The sequence below is a fragment of the Corythoichthys intestinalis genome, chromosome 15 (genome assembly GCF_030265065.1).
Source record: "Corythoichthys intestinalis isolate RoL2023-P3 chromosome 15, ASM3026506v1, whole genome shotgun sequence".
Taxonomy (NCBI): domain Eukaryota; kingdom Metazoa; phylum Chordata; class Actinopteri; order Syngnathiformes; family Syngnathidae; genus Corythoichthys; species Corythoichthys intestinalis.
The window spans coordinates 17629902-17654570 of NC_080409.1; the positions used below are offsets into that span (position 1 = coordinate 17629902).

General features: G+C 39.3%; 1 protein-coding gene and 1 long non-coding RNA gene across 5 annotated transcripts in view; one reads left to right on the forward strand and one right to left on the reverse strand.

Moving 5' to 3' along the window:
- Positions 1-24669, reverse strand: part of dlgap2a (discs, large (Drosophila) homolog-associated protein 2a) — a 290006-nt gene that overhangs the window by 66867 nt on the left and 198470 nt on the right. The window contains exons 4-7 of one of the 4 annotated variants that reach the window (XM_057860275.1): positions 9173-9241; positions 5480-5633; positions 5180-5396; positions 333-3565 (exon numbers count right to left, since the gene is read on the reverse strand). In XM_057860275.1, coding sequence (XP_057716258.1) covers positions 1257-3565; positions 5180-5396; positions 5480-5633; positions 9173-9241 — 2749 coding nt within the window. In that variant the 3' untranslated portion in view covers positions 333-1256. Of the gene's footprint in view, positions 1-332; positions 3566-5179; positions 5397-5479; positions 5634-7783; positions 8531-9172; positions 9242-24669 lie in introns of those variants that run through there. The other 3 variants (XM_057860277.1, XM_057860276.1, XM_057860278.1) reach the window with 3 other exon arrangements.
- LOC130931463 (uncharacterized) lies at positions 16481-18053 on the forward strand. Its single transcript, XR_009067236.1, has 3 exons — positions 16481-16545; positions 16644-16757; positions 17237-18053. It is a non-coding gene; the product is annotated as an uncharacterized LOC130931463 (long non-coding RNA).

Here is a 24669-nt window from a genome sequence, read left to right on the forward strand (position 1 = left end):
GCCCCAAAACATCACTGCTCTAGAGGAGATCTGCATGGAGGAATGGGCCAAAATACCAGCAACAGTGTGTGAAAACCTTGTGAAGAGTTACAGAAAACGTTTGGCCTCCGTTATTGCCAACAAAGGGTACATAACAAAGTATTGAGATGAACTTTTGGTATTGACCAAATCCTTTTTTTCCACCATGATTTGCAAATGTATTCTTTAAAAATCAAACAATGTGATTTTCTGTTTTTTTCTGTCTCCCATGGTTGAGGATTACCCATGTTGACAATTACAGGCCTCTGTAATATTTTCAAGTGGGAGAACTTGCACAATTAGTGGTCGACTAAATACTTATTTGCTCCACTGTAAATATATAAAATATCTATGTAATAACGTCCAGAATTTACCTGAATCATTATGTCATTATTTTCATTTTGTTTGATTACATTTTCAGTCCTGAGCCAAGTGAGTATTTTTATATCTACATGATCACTTTACGTTACTATATTTGGTTATTGTTTCAACTTTGGTGACTGATTAGGTTTACTCAGACTGTTTATTCTCCAATGTCATTATAAGTATACTAGTTTTAATTGTGTGCATATAGAACAGAAGTATATCTACAGTAAATACCTTTATAGTTCTGCTTTGGGAATGCAGTATATTGGAGGATGAATGAACTTTCATTAACTTATTTCCAGATTCCAGAATTTTAGATTACCATCAGTTCAAATTTAATACAACTTTGTCCATCTGTCAGCTCACATAGTAAACACTCTTTCAATTCATAGTTATATAATAACCGTCCAAATAATCCCACTCCACTTCAGAGCGAAAGTACATACACGTACAAATGATGGAAAGGAAAGTTTTCATTGTCACGTCAAGATTTTCAATTTTCAAGTCATCTGCAGCATTTTCATAGTTTGAAATGGTTCCTTATAGTCATGTTATTTATCCTCAGAACTTCTTGAACAGCAGTCATTTTCTTGTAGTTCCAATTGAATTCAACAGTTCCAGTAAATATTCTTGAATCATAATAATTAAGTAAATTTGTTACAGGTGAAGACAGGTCTTAGAATATGATGGGTCTTGCTGCTATAAAAACAGTTCTTCTTTGTGGGATTTTATGAGATAGTCCTTTTTTTGAATGCCAATGATCTTATTACATTTGGTTTGGCTCATTGCTCTACATCACTCTGGCAGCTATTAACTGTGAGCTATAGATATCGTTTGGGCTACATTTTGTCTGCTGAGACTGAAGTACGAGCTCAAAGAGTGAGTGATACATATGTGATTTCTGCACTGTTGTATTCATATCTTCCACTCCAAAGTTCCACACTAGCACTCCTTTGTATTGATTCTTTCCTCTGGGTCCTTTTCTGCCATCGGTACCAAAGAAAGGTTTCCTCATATGAAGTGCGATCCAGACTTTCAGTGGTCTTTTCCTTCACAATTACTTGGGAGTACTCAATGGACTGACTTGACCCTTCTGTTATCTCACACGGCTTCATGCTCGCCTCGACTAAAGATGGCGCCACTACATCATCTGGGTCATGTGAAGATGGATCAACATCATATAATGAAGGCTCTGGTGATGAATTTGTGGATCCAAAGTCCATTTCCAGTGAGGTATCAGGGGACAGTGAACTAGGAGGTGATACTGTGACAGTGACTTGTGGTTGCACGGTTTTCCGAGGCCCAGCATTTGACTCAATTTCCATAGATGGTTTTAAATTGACAGCATCTGTTGCTAGTGACTGATCTGAGGGACATAATGTTTCAGGATCTGTCATGAGTATTTGGGAACAATCTGATTGGCCGAATGGACGGTCTACATCCAAAACAGATGGAGATTCGATACTCAGGTCAAATGGCTCTGGTTCCGGGTCCATGAACACTGAATCAAGATCTTCTTGATCCAGAGAGGTCAGCATGACTAAGTCAAAGTGAACCAGATCAGCATGATATATTGGGGTCCTATCAAGAGGTTCGGGAAGGGGCGGCCATTCTGAATCCTCAGACTCTGGTTCAGTGTTTGCTTGATTTTGTGCTGAACTAGATGAAATGGCTGAATCGGGTGGTATTTGGTCCGAGACAGAACCAGTGCCACTGTTCAAAGGGGACAGAATCGGGTCAGGATTTGGATCGCTGTCTGTTGGACTCTCTGGAGACTCTGTGTCAAAGTACTCTGTTACCACAATGGAAGGACATGTCTCCATATTATATGATGGAGCAGTATCTTCATCACTTGTTGGTGCATCAAGATCTAACAACCGGTTTTCGTCAGTTGAGTTGGACATTGACGCCGTGGGCAAGTTTGCTTCTATTTTTGGTTCTCTTGGGGCTGTTGGATTTGAAATCTCTTTTGATCCAGCATTTATTGATGACTCTTGCATTTTATCTGCTTTGTCTTCAGCTAAATTCAAAGGAAACTCAGAATCTGATGTATTGTCACACTCTTGATCCTCTGGTGGGGACACTGTTACGACAGGGACTGGATATGGCAGGTGGATAGTTTCCCTCTCAGTGTGGTCCAGTTCCGTGGATTTTAATTCAATCTGATTATTGTTTGAAGGGTTGTCACTGCTTTGTTGTGAAGTGATTACTAAATTCTGTAGCTTCTCAGAGGATGTTTCTGCAAGCAACTCTTTACCGATGGAGGTGTGTGATTCCTTTGCTACAGGATCATGTGAACCCCCAACATCCTGGGCTGGCAGATCCAGTTCTGCTTCTGATTTTACGGATTGGCATACATTTGGCAATTCTACGGGCTTAGTTTTGGCTGCTTTAGCAGAGAATGGTTTCATTGGTTCCAGGGAAAGTGGAATGGCACTTTCCACATACATTGACTGGGGACGTGTAAGAATGCTTGGATCCATAGAGAGCTGCTTTGGCAGTTTTTTCCGTGTTCCTTTCTTTTTCTCCTTCTCTTCTGGACAGTTGACTGCTGCGTCTGCTGTGCTTTGCCGCACCAGTACCTTGCTTCTCGCCTGAGTCCCGACAGAAACTTTAGATACATGTTTTATTTTCTCTTTAGCTCCTGCTTTGCTTTGATTTAATCCAGATGATCCAAATTCTTCAGTACCCAGTCCTCCACAGGCACCTGTCATTGTTTCTGTGGCTTCCAAACCCATCTCTGCTGGTATTTTACAACTTTGGGGGGACCATGTGTTGTAATGTTTTGTGAATGTGTTGAAATTACTGTTGAAAGCACGAAGCTCTTTACAGAGGTCCCTTCTGAGTTCAGCGAGTTCTAGACGCATGGCAGAGACCTCCTCCTTCCATTGCATGCTGATAGCTGCAGCTAATGTCGCTGACTCTTTTATACTGGCCTGAATGGCTTTTGGTGAAGGCCTTTCTGGTACAGTCGGTCTCGGGGATCTGAAGAGGATAGGGGAAACTGGTGGTCCAGACAGAGGTTTGGCTGTAGCCACCGTGTTATCCTGATGGTAGGACTTGTCTCTTCTGATGGGGCAGCCTAGATCATCATGTGTCAAAGGGGGTTTATCTGCTGTAAAATCCTCATATGCCCTGGCTTGGTTGGATAAACAAGAGTCTTCCTGCACATAATTTCTGTCTGGAAGACAAATGTAAATATGTATTTGTAATATGGCCACAGGTGTGAGCAACTGGAGAGAATGTGCTTTTTATTGCCACACAGCAGTAACATCAAGACATGCACTAATTGCCATGAGTCAAAACAAGATTACGGCATAAATCTACATTGTTGATGTTATTATTACTATTTCCACAATTTGCACACACAGTATCTGAAATCTAAACATTGTGTTAATGTTTTACACTCTGTATTTCCATGATACATTACCAGAGTGTTTCCATAATGTTGATAAAGCACTCCCGTTTTGACTCATTTCTGTTGATGGTTTACACTGCCTTCTCAACATTAAAAATTTAGCATGCATTCTTAACATCTTTTCAATGCACAAAGGAGAACCACCTAGGCTCTAGAACACATATTTATCATATAAGAGACGTTTAAAAAGAGTGCATGCTCTTCTGCTATCAGCTAAGATCCTGTAACATAAAATTTGTGCAATGAAAAGAGGCAAAGATGAGCAGTTTCCAAAACTTTCCCCACCAAACAGGAAGTATAGTATGAACCCTATTGAAAATGTGTTGTCCACTCTGACTGATTCATTCCAAAGTATAATTGCCTCTTATCACAAATTAAATCCATAAATCCTCAAGCTTCATCTCCTACAATGCAAGTTCGCTTGAGTTAACTGAGAAAGCAGTGTAAACAAGCACCAACAGAGATGCAGTATTGATAACAAGCACATCTCCAGATGGACACACCTCTACCCTCCCTGTGTTACGGAAGTTCACATGTTGCTGTGTGACGAGGGTGGGAATCCACTCAGACTTCTTTTGTGGACATGTTCCCTTTTCTTTTCTTATCCCCGGTCTTCATTCTGTGCTTGGACGTATCGTTTCCTTGGAGAATCCATTAATCAAGAGATGAAACCACCAGCAGCTTCAATTTCAATCACTAATCACGCCTCCGTATTAGGAAATCATGTCGTTGTCAGCTGAATTGGTTTACAGTTATTGTAACACGTTTATTTATATAAGTAGGGCGTGATCAAACATTGTGAATGTTTCAAAGTGTGCGCATTCAACCCTGGCTGTTATTTTTCCAAAATTCGAAATGTTCAAGTGATACTTAAAACAACATAAGGGAAAGGAACCCGCTATGTATCCTATGACATTTAGAGATTTGTAGCACATTGTAAACTAGGTTTACAAGTAGAAAATTCATACGATACAGTCACCATACCTTTGCCCAATTTACAGAAGTTAGTATATTCACTTTATGGCATAAAAAGGAAAGTCAGACATCAAATATTGTGTAAAAATCCTGTTGTGGCCTAATTTTTCTCTCTTGTGATTTTCAATAGGGTTCATAGCTTTACTCTCTGATGCATCCGATGGAAGAGCAGATGACTCAACGCATCCAAAATACAAAGGATGAACTTGCACGGCTCAAAGGGTGTAAATATGAGAATCCTACATCAATCCAAAACAATGGAAACACAGAATACGTCATGCAAGGATTAGACAGTATCACTACTTTATGCCAGCTCTTCCAGCCATTACCACAAGTTCAGAGCAAATATAAGCGTCTACTGTTGTGTCAGATGAACAGAATGTACAACTAACAGCTTTTTACCTGTGGTGGATCTAATGGTGGAGGTGACAGTTGAGGCCATAGGAGGGATGCACTCATCATCTTGAGAGTATCCAGCTTGGATAGCCCGCAGATAGCTGTGGCTCCGGGTTCGAAAACAGCCAGGTAAATCCAATGCATCCATGGCCTGAGATTCTACCTCGCTGAACACAGACTCACAGACTGATTCAAACTGGCCATTAATCTCCGTTTCGCTCACCTGCGAGGAACAAAACGTAGCAGAAAGGACAAAAAATATGTAAATTAAGCAAGAAGCAGATATTTACAAAATTGAAGACTAACCTGGCTGACTTGGCTAACACAGCTGGCCTGACTGAGGGTGCTGACTGCCCGCATGTAGCTCTGGTTTCTCGATCGAAACTTGGGGGAGTTGTAGTGTGCGGAGGGGTCCAGGCCAATGCTCGGGTGCATGGCTGTTTGCAAGTGGTAGCTCTGACTGGACACAGAGAAAAATATGCTGGGAGTGGAACAACTTCATGCAGTGTAGCTAGAGGTTACAGGGGATACTGTACTAACAAAAGTAGAGCACTGGGCTTCCCCAAAGCAACCAAACCTTGAGAAGAAAAAAGTCAATGACATTTCTTCCTCCAAGGAGGCACACCTTCCGTGTAGCAGTGTCCTTAAAAGGTGATTAGACTTCTGTTGTGCTGACACATCAAATCAATGTGTGCAAATGAGCGAAATGCAAACTAGGAGCTAGTTAGTAAGCAAGCACTTTAGGGAGAACCCCGTTATCCACCACATCAATTAAATATGCCAGCCAGGCAGAAGAAGAGAGATGTTCAGGATTCCGTGCCGGGGGGAGGAAAATGCCAAATTAATGGCAGAAGGCAGAGAGAAAGAAAGTCAGTAAATAACCTTAGAATACCAAGTGACAATAAGAATACAAAAGGGAATTTCAGCTGCCAGACCTTCTTTATAGTGGCAGGTAAGGATGAATTAGAATCCTTCTATAGAGAAAAGTGTTTAGCTGTAAACAAAATGCCAGTGTGATGAAAAAAAAGAGCTGCCCTTACATCATGTCAAGATTGAGAGCTGTTTTATGTTGGCAAAGCCCTTTAAAATGGAAGCATCTACAGCATCATTGAAGTCAAAGATGACCTAGGGAAATGCTCAAAATTTCTGATCAAAATATTAAACACATGATGACTAATCAACGCTTTTTTTTTTTTTTTAATTTCACTATGAAATAAAACAATTACTGTACAATGGAACTTCAACTGCCAAATTTAGAAACTTGTAATCCATACATCTACTTAAAGCAGTGACGTGCAGTGAGGTTCATGGTTGGTGAGGCACTGACTCCTTTAGTGTCAGATTTCCAAATATATAAACCGAAAAGGGTAGCTTATTCAATTGGCTACTGGTTATTTCATATCTCATCAGCATTCTTCACAAAACACGCACACACGGTACATATTATCAATATGTAAAAGTGAGAAAATAACATGCATTTGCGATAATTCATGCAACATAAATGAGGGTAAAGAGTTGTGTACGAAACCACAGAATTCTGACCTTTAGTGAAATATTCAGTTTTTCAAACTTGTAATTCTGATACTTTAATCAATTTATTACAGATTGCTAAACAAAAAGTGTGAAAAGAAAAACAAAGAATATTTTATTTAAGGCCAAAATTTAGTTTTTAAATATTCTATTGTATTTTTCTTAGTCTAAGCTCTTTTTAAAAATTTTTTTTATAAGATTGAAATGAAAACTGTTTGTGGTCTTGCGCCTGTCCTTCACCACAAAAAACGCCGTTACTTTGGAAGAGCATAGGTTTGGTCTCAACATTCGTAGGGATGATATAACAGCATAACCTGCATGTAGGTACACTTTTTGCTGGGGACGGGACATTAATAAGACCAAACAGATTGGATGAAGGGGGCAAAGGGCCACATTTCTCATGTATACGAACCTAGTTAATTAATAGGCAAAATGATCAATGCAAAATAAATCCTTATCTACTGATAATAACTTTTATGTGCATTGGTTCAGATGATACACTGTTCGATTCAAACCTTTGTTTTCAAAAAATACTAAAACATTTTGAAAACTTCCTGAATAAATGTCTGGTTTTTATTAGCATAAACATAATGAAAAAAATTCACTTAATAATGGTAGGGTCAATTCTATCCTTACAACATATGGAACTATTGAAAGATCTAAATTCTCTATATAACTGAACATTATATCATGCAAAAAAGGTAAGGTTGCTTAAACGTTGGTGGGGACAATTTTAGCATCCTGAAAAGTTGGTAGTGTTGTGTCCCTACCGTCCCTATGCAAACCTACGCCCTTTTTGTAAAAGTCCTCCTTATTTTCCTTTACTTTAAAAAAAATCTCTCCGCCTCAATGGAGAGGCTTGCTTCAATTAGATCGCTGTGTTCTATTTGACAAGCCAGAACACATAGTGGATGTGTCCAAATGTCTAGCTAACCTTTCATCTTTCTCAGCAAAACCATGTAATCGTTCTACATATATGCCACGTTTAGAAGAGCTTACACGCTCATCGTTACCACGAAATGCTAACTCCTGTTTAGCTAGGATGCAGGTTGCATTAATGAGGTATTTCAAACTCTTTACCTTAGCGTTCACGATGCTACCGTTGAGCTTCCGCTGTTCGTCAAAGCCAAATCGATCCTTGAGCTTCCAAAAGTTCTTAAAGCAATCAGGCTTTGAATGTGAGTGGTCGAGCTCTCGTGTTTGCTGAGGCTTCGTGGTAGTTTTTTAATGTCACAATATCTCGTGTTAGTCCAGACATTCGCACAAGTTGAGAAAAAAAGGCAGGGAAAGCAGCAAAGCCGATTTTTTCGAAGGACAGCCACATAGCCAGTCTTTTCGGGTGTACCAGTCCGTTTGAAAAGCGCGAGTTATCTTCTGTCCCGTAGTTTGAAGCAAACCTTTTAGCTCCGGTGTTGTTAATCGCGTCCACTTTTGACGGAAAGTCCAGTTTCACGTACGCCCCCTTTCAGTGCGGCAGAGTACTATCTGCCGCAGCCTGTGCCTTTTCATTGCGGTTTTATTTCCCATCAGCAAAACTAAATATGTCGCTAACAAACATTAAACTTTAAGGGTTAAAGACATTAGCCAGACTGTGGAAAATCAGGTCAAATAAACGTATCTGGAAACATTATAATGGCGACATGCAGATGTACGGCAACCAGCACGCTCCAATTCCATGTATCAACCCAGTTTGTTATGGATTGCGCAATCAGAGGTGAGGCTTTACTCGTTGCTGCCGCACCTCTCGTTTCATTTCGTTATTTGAACAGGAAATGGGCAAATTCAGCGATTTTGACAATAAAAAATGTTTGAAATGAGTCATACATAAAGAGCAATGGACAAATATTAATATAAATTTGATGCTATAATTATTTTTTTGTCATGATGACAGGTGAGGCTCTGCCTCACCTGCCTCCCCTGACCGCACGTCACTGACTTAAAGTGTGATCTCAGCATTTCAGCTCATCAAGTGTTCATTTTACTTGCCCTTTTTTTCCCCACACAAAATCCAACAGATGAAAATTTATTGTTCAACTCACGAGAGGTCAGGTCAGGGAGAATCTGTTCGTGACATTTAAACCCAAAAAAGACCAGCGTCAGCAAAGGGTCTTCAGAAAAGAACGATGTTAATTGTGAAAATAAACTCCGGAAGGTAAATTATTTTACACAATAAATTAAGTCACTGGCTGCCAATGACAGCATTGACGTCCAACCCATTTGAAATGGGAGGGTTGGCAGCGAATGAACATTTGTTCATTCGCTGCCAACCCTCCCATTTCAAATGGGTTGGACGTCTACTAGTGATAAACTCATTTAAATTCACAGAAAGGTATTAAGGGTGCTCTCATTGACCTTCTATTGGCGTCAATAATGAATTATCAGCAACGTAAGCAAGCCAGCCAGCCACCCTTGACCGCTGCAACGCCGCAGCAACAGAGAGCTAACGAGATGGACTAATCGTGTATTCACCTTAAGTCTGCAGCAAAATTGGTGATGTAGTTACGCATGTCACTGTTGATTTTATCCAGGCGATAAGAGCTGTGGGCAGAGAGGAAAACAAAGTTACAGGGTCCCACAAGCGGGAGTTGGATGGAGGTGACTTCACGGGGCAAGTCTACTGGAAGTGACTTTGTATAGTACAGTGTATCACAAAAGTGAGTACACCCTTCGCATTTCTGCAGCTATTTAAGTATATCTTTTCATAGGACAACAATGACAAAATGACACTTTGACACAATGAAAAGTAGTCTGTGTGCAGCTTATATAATAGAGTTAATTTATTTCCCCTCAAAATAACTCAAAATATAGCCATTGATATCTAAACCCCTGGCAACAAAAGTGAGTACCCCCCTTAGAAACTACATACATAACTAAATGTCCAAATTGAGTACTGCTTGTCATTTTCACTCCAAAATGTCATGTGACTCATTACAGGAGTGCTGTCAGCATTGCTGCAGAGATTTAAGAAGTGGGGGGTCAGCCTGTTTGTGCTCAGACCATACGCCGCACTCTACATCAAATTGGTGTGCATGGCTGTCACCCCAGGAGGAAGCCTCTTCTGAAGACTGTACACAAGAAAGCCCGCAAACAGTTTGCTGAAGACATGTCAACAAAGCACATGGTTTACTGGAACCATATCCTATGGTGTGATGAGACGGGCGGGCTTTCCTGTTTACCGTCTTCAGAAGAGGCTTCCTCCTGGGGTAACAGCCATGTGAGAAAAAATGACAAGCAGTACTCAATTTGGACATTTAGGGATGTACGTAGTTTCCATGGGGTGTACTCACTTTTGTTGCCAGGGGTTTAGATATTAATGGCTATATTTTGAATTATTTTGAGGGGAAAATAACTATTATATAAACTGCACAAAGACTACTTTTCATTGTGTCAAAGTGTCATTTTGTCAGTGTTGTCACATGAAAAGATATACTTATATATCTGCAGAAATGCGGGGGTGTACTCACTTTTGTGATACACTGTAATTAGGGTGATCTCAATGTTTGCTTGGGAGTTTTCACCAAAGTGCTGCAAACATTAGGGTGATAGAACATGACCAGCATGAACTTTGTATGGTATGGAAAATGTTGGAGTAACATTTAATTGGCAACCAATCAGATGGATTGATTGATGCACATCCAGATGGTGGGAAAATACAAAAAAGTATTAGGATAAGACATACTTACGATGCCAACTTATCTAGCTAACTTATCTATTTGGTGACTAATCACCGAAAAACGCCACTTAAAAAATATGTAAAAATTTCTATATAAGTGACCTTTTCATCGTAACAAGTTAAAAAAAAAAGGCCAAAACTTGTCCCAAAATAACTAGGGTTGTCCTGATCAAATATTTTGTTTGACTCAAAGGGCAGAGTATAGTTCTGCGCCGTCAAGGCAGACCTGATTTATGACCCTCCCTCGTAGCCTGCCGTGCACCTCAACAAAATCTTGACTTGTGCGACGTCAACACGTGGTGAATGGTGCAAATGGACTGCGATTGGTCCGCTCAGACCGTTGTTTCCGGTTCAGCGCCAAATCACCGCCATTTTCAAACGTTGTTTTGCTAAATGCAAAATGGACCAAGCCGACGGGAGTATCATCGAAGAGCAAGTACGACAACTTCTACAATGTCTCGTCAAGACATTATAGAGATTGCCAGATGGCAAGGTCAGCGATTGCATAAAAAAATGGAAGAACCGTTTAGACAGGTATGTGTGTGTTCAGAAGCAAATGGCCCCGCAAAACGGTGACACAGTCGGCCAATAATTGCAGCACATTTCGCCAGTGTAGCACAATTTGGCATGGCAGAACACCGTTTTTTTTTCTTTCTTACTCTTGTCTCGTCTCATCCTGTCTTTCCTGTTTATTTTGCTTTTGCTGCTAGCTTTGTGAAATATCGACAGTGCTGTCATGCCCATTAATGTCCCTTTTGGGTTCAAATTGAAAAGGTTGAACAGATGACATATTTATGTCACTAGAGTCATACTCTGGAAGCCCGGCAGCGTAACCATATGACGTCACTGCTATCAAATTATTTTAACTCATAATAACGTTTATCTTTTAAGAACTACAACTTTTTCTATCCGTGGATCCCTTTAACTTCCTATTCTGCTGTGTTGCGTTGTTGCAGCTGCAAAACAGAATTTTTCATGTTTCCTTTGAGAATATCCTTATACATCTTGACTATTTCTATACTTTACAGACCGAAATAAATCTGAATAAGTAGATTTTGAAAACTCAATCTTTTTCTTCCGATTCCGCTCCTGGGAAAATGATGTGATTGTGGCCCAAGTTCCGATGATCAGATTGCGGACATTCCTAAAAATAACCATATATGTCTTATTGAAATTATACGTAATTTTTTTTTTTTTCATTTTAAGGGATTTGATTGGATTTTAACTGTCATGACATTTTCATTGCAAAACTAGACTTTCTTGGTCAGACTGATTTTTTTGCTCTTCATTGTGATTGCAAACTCTTGTTCTTTTTTATTGGACTGAATGGCTTTTAAAATTGATACAAGCAGTTGCTCCACTATTTCTTACTGCAAAATTTGGCAATGTTTTTCTTCTTTCTTCACTTTTTTTTTTTTTTGGCTTTGTGACTTTGATGCAAAGAGAGAAAAATGTTCAAATTTGGCCCGTTTATTATTATGTATGTAGCTCCCTTACGGAGGTGGAGGGCATTCATAATCATTCATTAAAACAAAGTCTGTCATCTAACGTTCCCTCATTGCTGTTCCAGCTGAGTAGACCTGCGCCTTTGATGCATTCTTTATGGCTGAGAGAGGAGGCGACCCTGTCAACTACCGGGGCCTCAAACAGAGCTTGAAAGAGAAAGCGATGGAAAGAGGTGACACAACCTGACAGCCTGTTCTCGTCTCAAACACTTTGCTTGGACTGTCAAATTGGAGTTTGACCTGTTGGAATGCCCCAATAGGGCATCAAATCGTAGCAAGTAGGGTAAACTCATGTGGTCCACCCAAATTGCAATCTACCATGAATCTTTCCAAGTGAGCCCAGTGAACCCTGAGAAATAGCATGGGGCCGTTGCAAGGTGGATCAGTCATTGTTGTGTGAGTAGAATCATATTAATGAAAATATTTCTTCTCCCTTTTTAGTCAAGTCTGTCTGTTGTTCCTGTTCCACTCCTATTCCCAACGAGCTCATAAACACATCATTTGAAGACATTATAACAAGATGACTTTGTAACTGACCTCAGATTCAAAGCCCAACGCGCACACACGCACCAGCTGCTGCTTGTTAAGCCAGCTTGAGAAGCCAACTGACTATCAATAATGATTACCATGCTCTTTGTGTCACATCCTCATCACTGACGCTGCAGATCATGCTCATTGCCACACATTTGTATACTGAACTGCTAATACACATGGCTACGTTATGACAGATGAAAACATGTTTGTGGCATCTCAGAAAAAAAGCAAAAATAAACAGAGGAAGAGAAGCTGGAAGTAATTTATGCTTATTCATTCATGTGCACATAGTGCCAGTGGCTTCAGTTACAAAAGTCCCAAAGTGAAATGACCTCAGGAGTGAGAAGTATTCTCAAAATACTGATATTGCCTCACTTTCATATATTTTTCAGCAAAGCCGTCCAAAGGTCACTAAATATTGTTCTAAACTTATATATAAATGGAACTTTGTCTGTGTGTGTGTGGCTGCAAGCGTTTATGTGTTCGTGTGTTCATTCCCTACGGACTCCAAAACGGCTCAACCAATTTTCTTGAAATTTTACACATTTATACTATAAGCATCTCCGAGTGTTCTTAGGTAGGTTTTGAACCGTAGTACACTTGATAAGCATGGGAAATTCATGATCGAAAAAATTGGGTTGCAGAAGGAATGTTTGACACACTCATAGAGCGTGACATCAATAGTGTTTCTCAGAGTTCCAAAGTTGCAGAGCTTTCAATAGTGCAAAAAAAATCCCAAACAACAAATATTCTAAATACTCCCAAACCATATGTTGGATTTTAATGAAAACAAAATCATGGGAAAGCCCTGATTTCGAGGTTTCTTCTGTGTCGATTTAACAAACCTTGGCCCCAACAACTGAGCACAAGTAGTATGCCCAGCGAAGCTTGTTTCTGCAAAGAATGACAAATCATTTCACAAAACTAAACTACAACAGCCTAAATTCTTCTGCTGCATTGCAACATATTAAAGAGTGGTCTCTAATATTCTGGTATTTATTTCAATAAAGATATTGGAAAGAACAAGCATATTAGGCTCCTTTGTTTACGTCATTTTCTTATTAATTTAAATGCCACGTACCACTAAAGGCATACCATTTGACTGACAAAAAGAAAATACAAATTTTGGCTGTACAATGCCATAGCCAAAGCTATAAACAAATAAAAAAAAAAAAAAAAAGAAGAAATTTGTTAAAACAACTACCCTTAAACCAACACTAGGGAACTTTCAGTTTTGGTCGATGTAAAAAATGGTAGTGTTTTGCTTTAAGGATGACTGCAGTTCCCATGAGGACCAGCAAACAGTGTTGTAAAATCCTAATCTGCTGGTCGCCTGCAAATGGATTGAACAACATTTGTTTTTTCAGTGGCTATGTGAAGGATGAATAGTGATGAGGTAATGAATCCAGTTTTGGCCAAACAAAATCATGACGTCATACCAGAGAGTGAATGCCGGGCCAATGTTTATTTATGAGCGTCATTTTATCCTGGTAGCTTTCCTTTGTCTTTTTTGTCTCCTTGGACAAAACTTTTCAGCTCTTTTGTTTCTCTGCCATCTTTGAATAATTCACGCGCCGACTTCCATCTTTATAACGAATAGGGAAAGTGAGAAGTGACGTATAGTGTAAAGCAGTCAACACATTTGTAGTTTTTTTTGTGGCAGGGTTCCTGCCACCCTACTCAGTTAATTAGTGCTGGTGAAAGCGATACAGACCACCTCAGGCCATAACAGGTATCATTTAACTAGTTGTCAGTCGACATATCATCACAAGTCTAATGAAAGTATTTTTATAAAGATTATAAAGTTACCTAGTGTTGCTCTAAATGAAACCTTTATGAGCTCTTTTTGTTACCATCCTTTTTTGTTCAAATACATACATTTGGTTAAGTTTTGCAAAGTTCATTCAAAATGAAAAACTGAAGAAACAAGAGTGGTCTAATATTTATTCCCCCATGACTGTGGCATTAAAACTACTATTTACTGTGAGAGGATTCATTTCTCATTCTTTTACTGCGATTTTGATGAGATGTCGCCAGGCCCGGAGTGACTAATCGGGAGCTTCTGGAAGATTCCCGATGGGCCGGCTGGCAGATGGGCCGGTCCGGGTTTTATAAAAAAAAATTACACTGTTATAATTTTTTTGTTTGGTATTTATTTATGACAGTGTCAGTGAGTATAACTTACATTCTGTTACCGCTGTTCCTGTGGGCCGTCTTAAAAAAATGTAAAATGAAAAATATATATATATGGCGGAAAATACAGACAAGACTGAAAAAGCAGTTTCTACACTTGCACTCCTCACTAAAAGAAACTGCTGTATTTGAAGCCAAAACAACTGTTGTGTTTGATAGAACAATACATCTATATGCTGCCATCCCAGATTCATGGCGCCTGAAGCCCCCGAACGATTTTTAATTTGTCCGTTTTACCCTGAAAACCCCCGTTTACAGACGTCGCGCAACCGCTTTTGTTTCAACCCAGCCATAAAACGAAGGTAATTAATCATATTTATTATTCAAAATGTCTGTCGTTTTTAGCTTAGAATCATTAATTGATGTCTCATTTTTCATTTAAAGAAAAAAAACGACTTTAAAAAATTATTCACTCACATATTTTAAACTTTTAAACAAATTATGTCACAATGAAAAAAATGGTGTCTGTAAAAAAGTCACTGATATCTATTTCATAACTCGTTATTTCATAACGCTTAATTGTATTTTTTTGTTACTGTCACATTTTTTCCAATATGTTAGATAATAAATAATCGATCCAAACAAAGAAAAATTGGAAAAAAACGCTTAAAAGGGTAAATATATGAAAATGAAAATCTCGACCACTCCTTGACGTCTGCGATTTCTGCATGGCGACCCTTGTTATATGACCATGTTTCACCCATAAAATCCCCCAAAATCCGGCTGTGGCCATTCACAGCTGTGTCTTGACACCCAGTGATACATTCTACATAGAGTTTTTGGATCGAAACAAGGTAAGTACGCGATAATATCTCGTTAAAGTCATGGCGTCTATAATTCTGCTCTCACCGTGCTTTCACCTCCGTATAGGGTTTTGTTTAATTTTTTTTTTTTTTTTTTTAAATGCCCTCCTGTTCAAAAATTTTCTTCCCCCAGAAAATTGAGATTTTAAGCTTTCCAATGATGTATCACACATGCATATCGGACAATTTTGAAAGTTGGCCAAATTGGGGGTCTCAGAGCGGAAACTCAAGTCACCTGAGTGTTTTCCGCCATATATATTTTTTTCCAGATGCATCCTCACGTGTGCAGACGAAAAATACAGCATACAGCTCCGCCCCCTAATTGTAGTCTGTATTGAGCCAAATGAGCTGCTATCTCAGTGCTCGGATGGACAAAAAGAGCAAGGGTGGCACTGGAATAAGAATTAAAAAGAGAAAAGCACTCGTGAAAGAATCGGCAAAATGCCCAAAAATAGCTAGTTTTTTTCATGCAACGACCTCGCTGCCTCAAACTACAGAGGATTACAACGAAAGTGGTAAGGCCAGATGGTGAATAAAATGCAACTTGCACCGTGTGATACGACAATATGTAATTGTGGAAACTTTGGCTTCTTGTAGCACCTCACAAGGGACATGTAGCAGCAAGCATTAGCCATAATGAACACACCACAGGTGCAGAGCTGGAAGGTAGGATTGCCATGTTGTTCAGTCAGTGAAAATTAGAATTAATATAATCAATTACATAGCGTTTTTAAAGTGCCATAAAGCTGACTTGAATTGGTCAGAATGCATTGTTGTGATGTTCAAAATTGACTATTTCTTTAATATGTGATTTAATGTCAGTGGCAGACACAGGGGGAAGTGGTGAGGATGGGATTGCTGCCATTGATGCTGTCTGTTAGGTTTTGTGTTTGTTTTCTCCTAGTGTGACTTGTCCCTGTGATTGCCCATTGCTTTCACCTGTGTGTGTTCTCCCAGTGTATCCTGCAATCTGCATCCACCTGTGTTGCCCAGCTGTTCCTCGTCTCGTTACCCCATGTCTGCGTGTGTGTATATAAAGACCCAGTTTCTTGTCACTCCTCGTTGCGTCATTGTCTACATCAATGTCTCACGTCCATGGTCTGGTCAGCATTATTCAAAGCCCTCGTGTTCCGTGTAAGTTTTTGAAAAACAGTCTTTTGTTAGTGATAGTTTTGTTTGCCTCAGTGCTATCTTTTGATTACCACATCCTTTGTTTTGTACTTTGTTTTTAGTTGGCTTTAATTAAATCATTTTTGCACCGTTATCTGCTTCGCCTCAATTTCCCTGCGCTTGGGTCCACCTTGCCCGCCCGCACTCCCTGACACTGTCAGTGTTGAAAAAAACAGGTGAGGCGTTGTAACAGTTTGAACAAGCAAGCTTCAATTCTAATATGGTCACATTTTATGCCTAAATGATAATAGTGGCTCATTTATTTATCAAAAGTTAGATTGCAATCAAACTACACATTTGAAAGTGATAGATAAATGTTAGATGCAATTGACCTGCATATTTTACATATGCATACACATTTATATTACATCTTATACACATTTTACATACACAGAATTACAGTACACGGCTTTAGAGAACACTGAACTTAACACGTGTATGCATAATGACATTATTTTAAATGAGTGGGCCGATCTGAGGCATGAAATTCCAGGGCCGAAAATGAGTCCCACTCCGGCACTTATTGCGTAGCAACAACAATTCAGCAAGTCTTGTGTCGGCCATTGAAATGAGCAGGTGTAATGTTTTTTTCCCCCTAAATGTTATGTCCCTCCTCTTCACAAGTCTAACAAAGTTTCTTCCATATCTTTCACAGAAAACCTGATGTTGTCCAGTAGGATATATGACTCTAAATAACAGCCAAAAACTAAGTCAATGGTAAATGACGACAAAATCAAATGTTGTGTGTTGTGATCAACGATGATTGCAGTGCTCTATTAGTGAAACAGCATTCATCCCTTTCAACAACTTGTGGTGTACGAGGCCGCTCTGCTGAGGCATGTTTCCACATCTTCTAAAACTGGCCCAGACGATCCATTTTGAACGGCTGTAAACGATATGATGAATGATTCCAAATGATTCAACAGCAGGGAGGGCGATCAGCAGCAGTTATTGCACTCCAAGGCCTCTCTGAATAATGACTCACTCAGTGCATTGAACACAGACTGTGCTGTGCTGTGCTGAAAAGAAGCTATTGACCAGCATGGATCAGGCTGTGAGCCTGACTCTGAGTCCACTGATTGCAGCTGCAGTATTATTGAGTCGAGAGGAGCAGCTTTGTTATTGAATTCATTTCAAACACTAGAAGTGGCCCCAAGGGTGTCATTACCCAGGAATTCTCCAAGAACGCCTGTCATTTTTTGGTGCTGTATCAATATGCGCTCTCTGTGCATTCCCTGAAATTTGTGCTGCTCTGATAATAAAATTAAAAGTAAGACGTAAAATGCAAATAAAATATATATTTTTTTGCTCTAAGGGAGCACTAACACCCTAACAATAATGGTACAACAGTGTGAAAGCACTATGTAAAAGCCAGTTTTAGGATTAAAGCAAGTTAACTACAAGCTCATTTGAGTAAAACATTTTCAGTGGCTTCATAAAGCTTTCAAGAGTCTTGGGCCCCGAAATAAGAGTTTTTTTTTTTTCCTTTTAATGATTTGAGTACAACAGCTTGAAAGCTGTCACCTTGGGTTTTATAGTGGACGTTTTTGTTAAGAACACTCAAGAGAACATTTAAGACATGCGTAAGGGACGGGAAGGTCAGCAATAAAGTTTGGGTGTAACCATACAAAGACCAATGGATATTGTTAATATAATGTTATTAATAAAGTTTATTTGCCTGAAAATAATGAAATTGGCTGTGACTAGGTTTGCAAACAGTCCCAGATTGTGACCCTGCCGGCGGTGGTACCAATAAGAACTTCTTAAATTCCGGGTGAGCATAAATCTGTATTTGCTCATATGGAACAAAAATTGGAGCCTTTCTGTCAAATATAGTATTGTCATTTTGATGGTTATACATGGATCACAAAAGGTCATGAATGTGTTATTTGTAAATCTTAATGTTAAAAGAAAGACAAAATAAAACATATGTTACCCTTACCCCTAATATACTGTGTACACATGGATATTGGGTAACAACTGAAAAAACTAGATCGCGATTACAAGCGGCTGAAATAAGTTTCCTTCGCAGAGTGGCCGGGTTCAGCCTAATAGATAGGGTGAGGAGCTTGGTCATTTGGCACTAAAGCGTAATTTGCCCCCCAATGGGTTGGCAGCCTTGCACGGTCTGTGTGAATGTGTGCATGAAAGGGTGAATGTGTGCTAATGTAAAGTGCTTTGGGCGCTATATAAGTACTCTCCATTTACCGTCCATTTGGGAGGGACTCGGAGTAGACTTCTGCTTCTCCATGTCTAGAGGAGCCAGTTGAGATGGTTCAGACATCTGGTTAGGATGCACCCTGGACGCCTCTCTTGGGAAGTGTTTCAGGCATGTCCGACTGGGAGAAGACCGACCCAAGACACGCTGGAGGGATTATATCTCTTAGCTGGCTTGGGAACGCCTCGGAATTCTCCCAGACGAGCTGGTGGAAGTGGCTGGGGAGAGGGGTGTCTGAGCCTCTTTGCTGAGGCTGCTGCCCCCACAAGCCGGATAAGCGGAAGACAACACCGACGACGTGGACAAAGTTGTTTGTACCTTATGTCAGTGCTTCTCAATTATTTTCTGATACTCCCTCGCCAGGAAGACGTAAGCGTTTCGCAACCCCCAACTCTCTGCCGCCACTGTAAATAGTATCTTTTGTCTATAAAATTATTATAAGTGCACCTCTGCATTATGAAAAACGTAATATAGATTAATTTACAATAAAGTATAACTTTATTAACATTGTTTTGTTCGTAACAGAAAAACACATCAATTTTCCTGAATTAAAAAAACAATTAAAACCAGAACTGTAAAAATACACTCAAGGTACATTTTTTGACAATTTTAGTACTGAAAAACTCATGAGGACAATTTGTCAAACAATTTGACTGAAACCCCCCCAAAAATAATGGAACAAAAACGATAAAGCCGTTGGACAGAGGGACCGTTTTAATTTTTGCTGCAGGCAGCATCAGCTCCTTCGTTATGGTGTGGGGTAATTTTGCACTGAGCAACTTGGTATGCCACTTAATATGATGCTAACAGTGCTTGCTGGTTTACTGATATACTGACAAGGCGGGATGATTGTTGGCAATATTTGGCACGTTTTCGCTGAAAAAAAAAAAAAAAAAAAAATCAAGCCACTTATCAATGTGATTGGGGTCTAATGTCTTTATGTGACGTCTTAATTGATTTGGCTTCTGCTGTACGCTGCAAACATTTTTAGAGGCAGTCTACATGGCGACTCTGCGCAACACAGTCATTGCGACACGAAGACGCAATGACTGTGTTGCGGAGTGGCCTCGTGTGCATATGGTGTCGGCGAAGAAGAAAAATTCTGAATCCCGCCTCCAAAGTGGAAGAATTCGATTGCGGGGGATTGAGGGGGGCTTGCTCCGCATGCATATCAAAGGCTCCCACGGCGCGACACTGCATCGATAATGTCAGCACTCGTACACGTCACATTGGGCGTGCACAGCGGTGCTGCTAAACATTAAAAACAGCAAATATGGTGAAATGTCGGCTTTAATCTACTGTTTTAATAATACTTTTAGATTAAATATGTTGAATGTTTCCATTTTTGTGCCTTTTTGAACAAAAGAAAAATGCCATCGCTTCCAGTGGGCGGGCATATTTTTTTCCGGGCTGAGGAACTTTGGTTGGGTCATTCGCAGTGCATCATTCGCTGTCGCCTTGTAAATTTGCACTGGCCTCTAGGGCCTGGCATGAATACTACATGGTTTTCATACGACATTACTACATTACATTACAGTGCGACATTGTTCAAATGGAGACAGGCCCATATAAATGTAAACATGACATTTTTCGTCTTCTCGGAGAGTCACCATGTAAACGGCCCCTTAGACACAGTAAACAGACTGGTCTTTCTTCGTCTCCCACTGTTTTAAAAGTCAAAGTCAAAAGCTAAACTCTACATACGCTTTGACATATTTCCTCGTCTTAGCTCTTCATATAACCAGTGCTCTTTGCTGTGTGCTCTTGTTTGGTTGCGCACACTCTGAAAATGAGAGCGCCACTGCCACCCACTCAGTGGATGTGCAACTATACTTTATTCTAGTACGGCAAAAAAGTATGTTTCCCTGAAGTCACTTGCGCCACCCCTGGCATTGCTCTGCACCCCCCTGGGGGGCCTGCCCCACTATTTGAGAAGAAGAAAGAAATCCACAATGGTCACTGAAATCACTTGAAACAATATTGTTCAACTTTAGGATTACATATGAAAAAATAAAACTTGAATAAAAGCAAAATTGAAATAAAAATATTCTTCTATTTTACAATCTTTCTGTAAGCCACAGCAGAAGGATGAAAGAGAAAGACGTGGCTTGAGAGCCACGGGTTACTGATCTCTGTTCTAGGTCACATACTGTACATAGCCTCAATTTGTGTTGAATAAATATAAGTGTGCAATCTTCCATCATCAAACTAGCCATGTAAAAGGCTTTTAGCCAAAACAATCTAAAAACCTCTTGCAAATCTATGAGCTACTTACAGAAACAAGGTAAGGTTAATTGCCTATCTTCTCTGGAGCAACTGCCACTAGATTGAACAAACAAAGCCTGTGAGTAATAAATCACCAGTGGCTGCAGTATTTTGTATGGCTACTCTTCCAAAGTACCTTTACAGACTAAAACATCTCAAACTGAAAGTGGCTATCACCAGTCAATCATATGGCCAACACAAAGCACGAACGAGGAACTTGCCATAAATATTTTGAAGCATAGAAACAACTTATGCAAAAAGAAAACTCACGTAAACAACGTTCTACCCACATGTAGGCCACACTAGTATTGTTGCTGTATGTATTACGCATTGATTACAAATGTCAGAGCAAGAAAAAATACCAACTTTAATGCAGGAAATTCAACACATGTAACACAGAAGACAAAACAACAAAAACTGGCCCAAAAAAATAAGATCCAGAATTGTAGCATAATCCCCTTTCGAAGCTTCTTTCGGCAGCTAGGGATATCACGTATTGGCCCGAATATAAGACGGCCCTGATGATAAGATGACCCCCTCTTTTTCAAGACTCAAGTTTAAAAAAAAAACTTTTTGAAAACCAAATTAATTATATACAGAAAATATTTACAGTACATCTTAAACAAATGATTATAACAATATATTTGAGAGAAAAAGCATGTTATTTTGCCTCATTCAAATCTTAATATCTGAACATTTAAATATGTAAACGGAAGTGCAATCACATTTGTAAATGAATGGCTTCTGGTTTTTGAAATATAAATAAACCAATCTATTGTGATAAAACAACAAAATTAAAATAACTACATTAACCATCAAAGTGAGGTCTAACTGTAACTGTAGTCTTGAAACAAATCTGAATAAGGAAAAACATTGCAATAAAATAATGCAAACTGGTTAAACTTCAGAGTAGCTGAGATCTGTCATGACAGAACATTACGCCTCAAGTTCAGCATTCATATAATGTCTAGACCCCGAATATAAGACGACTCCCACTTTTTGAGTCTTATTTCAATGCAAAAACAAGTCTTAGATTCGGGCCAATACGGTAGCTATCAAAAACGCTGTATGGTCTGTAAAGGTAAAGTTTTATGCATGGTAAGGGAGTGCGGTTGAGCAGAGCAGATATAAATACTAATATGAATATTTCAATGTGTGTGGATTCTATCAAACAAGTATGACTACAGGCAGAAGGCTTTCTGCGAATTCCCTCTACTGGCTAACTCGTAACCTACAAGCAACACAGGCACCAATAAGCATGTGCTGCGTATGAATGCCTGCTACTTGCAAATTACCTACTTACAGAAGACTGCCTTCTACGGGATAACTCCTAACTATAATTCCGCAAGTAATGAATGAGACCTGATAGAAAAAATAAATAAATAAAATCGGGCTCTGAGAATCAATATTAATACTGGCACCATGCTACATGGCTACCAAGTTTCAGGACGATTGTTTCACGAGTGATGGAGGAGTAGAACTTCTTTTTTTAAAGGCCTCCAGCCTTTTAAAAACGTGAGCATATTACACTTTGACATAGTGCTCATTTTATTGAAGGAGTCATTTGGATATTTTTTTCTCATGTTCCAACAAAAAACATATTATCGTATTAGGTTTTGCATATAAAAATAAAAGCAGTTTCTCTGAGGGCGACAAACAATGTTGTGTAATATTTGGTTTGATATTTTTGTAATTGGCACTTGGAAGTTGAAATAGTTACTTTCAATTATTTGAAAAGATAAAGATATTTACATACTTTTAAAATATTGTTCAATTGAAAACTATGCAAATGACTTATTTTCTTTGTGATGACAGGACAATCACATCTTTATACCTCGGAAACCATGTCTAATTAAACTCGTTTTCTGCTTATAAGGCTGGAATTGCCAAAGATGTTTGGACCTAAAAAGTGACAAGATTTTTGGATGGAAAAAATGAGCGGGCCCCATTTTCTCATTGTTTAAAGAAACACTTAACACTCAACTCGATGGAATGGACCTATCGCAAAACCAGAATCCCAAATCCCAAAAGTCGGACGGCAGCCCGACACTTGCATAGGAATGTACAGTGGTACCTCTACATACGAAGTTAATTCATTTCAGGATCTTGTTTGTAAGTCGAAATGGTTGTATGTCGAGCAGGATTTTCCCATAAGAATACATTATAATTCCACAGCCCAAAAACCTACACTAAATCCTTGATAAATACTGATGTTACTATTGGAAATAGCAAATATAAAGAGCAAAACAAATAAATTATGAATAAAAATCGGAATAATAACATAATAATAATTATAATAATAATAGTAATAATACCTGTAATAATGTAACGAATCGGGTTTTAATGTGGCAGACGTTTTTTTGTTGTACTTGTACTTGTTGTACGCACCGCAGGGCTGACATGATGGTGAGATAGAGAGTCCAGTTCTACTCTACTTTCTCTTTTAATGTTTTGATGCTGGCGTCAACTGCAGCGGACACTAGGCATGTTGTTTGCACAAGTTGATTGAATAAATGATTAGAAACCTGATGAAGCTGGTGATTTCTTTGGTGATGTGACCACAATAAGAAATGTCCCCTGAACTTATAAAGACTGGCGAACAGAGGTCGGAGGAGGACCGTCGAGATCGACATTCCACGGCCGTATTGTCGACCCAGTTCACGGATGCACACAGCATGCTCATATTTTGCTATCATTTACATCTTCATATCAATGGTAAGCCATAGGCGGAGTTTGACTTTTGGGGCAGGGGGGGCACAACATTTTGATGTCCCTGAAACGCAGTGCCAGCAATAAAATTAACTTACACGAATATTTATAATAATAAGTTGAAAATGAGTGTTTTTTTGTTTCCCATCATTCTTAAGGGTCAAGGGTCAATTCTTGGACCACTCTTATTTAACATCTATATGCTTCCGTTAGCTCAGATAATGGAAAAGTATGACATCTCCTATCACGCCTATGCAGATGACACACAACTGTACATTTCTGTGTCCCCACATGATTATAGTCCCTTAGTCTCCCTGAGTAAATGCATTCATCAAATCAATGAATGGATGTGCCAGAATTTTCTCCAGTTAAATGTGGAGAAGACAGAGGTGATCATTTTTGGGCCAAAAAAGGAAAGGTCAAAGATAAGCAGCCAACTTAGCACAATGTCACTTACAGCTACAAATCAAGTCAGAAACCTTGGCGTAATTATTGACTCAGACCTAAAATTTGATAGCCATCTAAAGTCCGTCACTAAATCCGCTTATTACCACCTAAAAAATATAACCAGAATTAAGGGGCTTCTGACTCAACAAGACATGGAAAAACTTATGCATGCATTCATTTTCAGCAGATTGGACTACTGCAACGGTATATTTACAGGTCTTGATAAAAAATCAGTCAGGAAGCTGCAGCTAGTACAGAATGCTGCAGCCAGAGTCCTCACAAATACAAGGAAGCTGGACCACATTACACCGGTTTTGAAATCGCTACACTGGCTTCCAGTGAGTCAAAGGATAGACTATAAAACACTACTGCTCGTCTACAAAACACTGAATGGCCCTGGACCAAAATACATGCTTGACTTGTTAGATTCCTATGAGACATCTAGACCC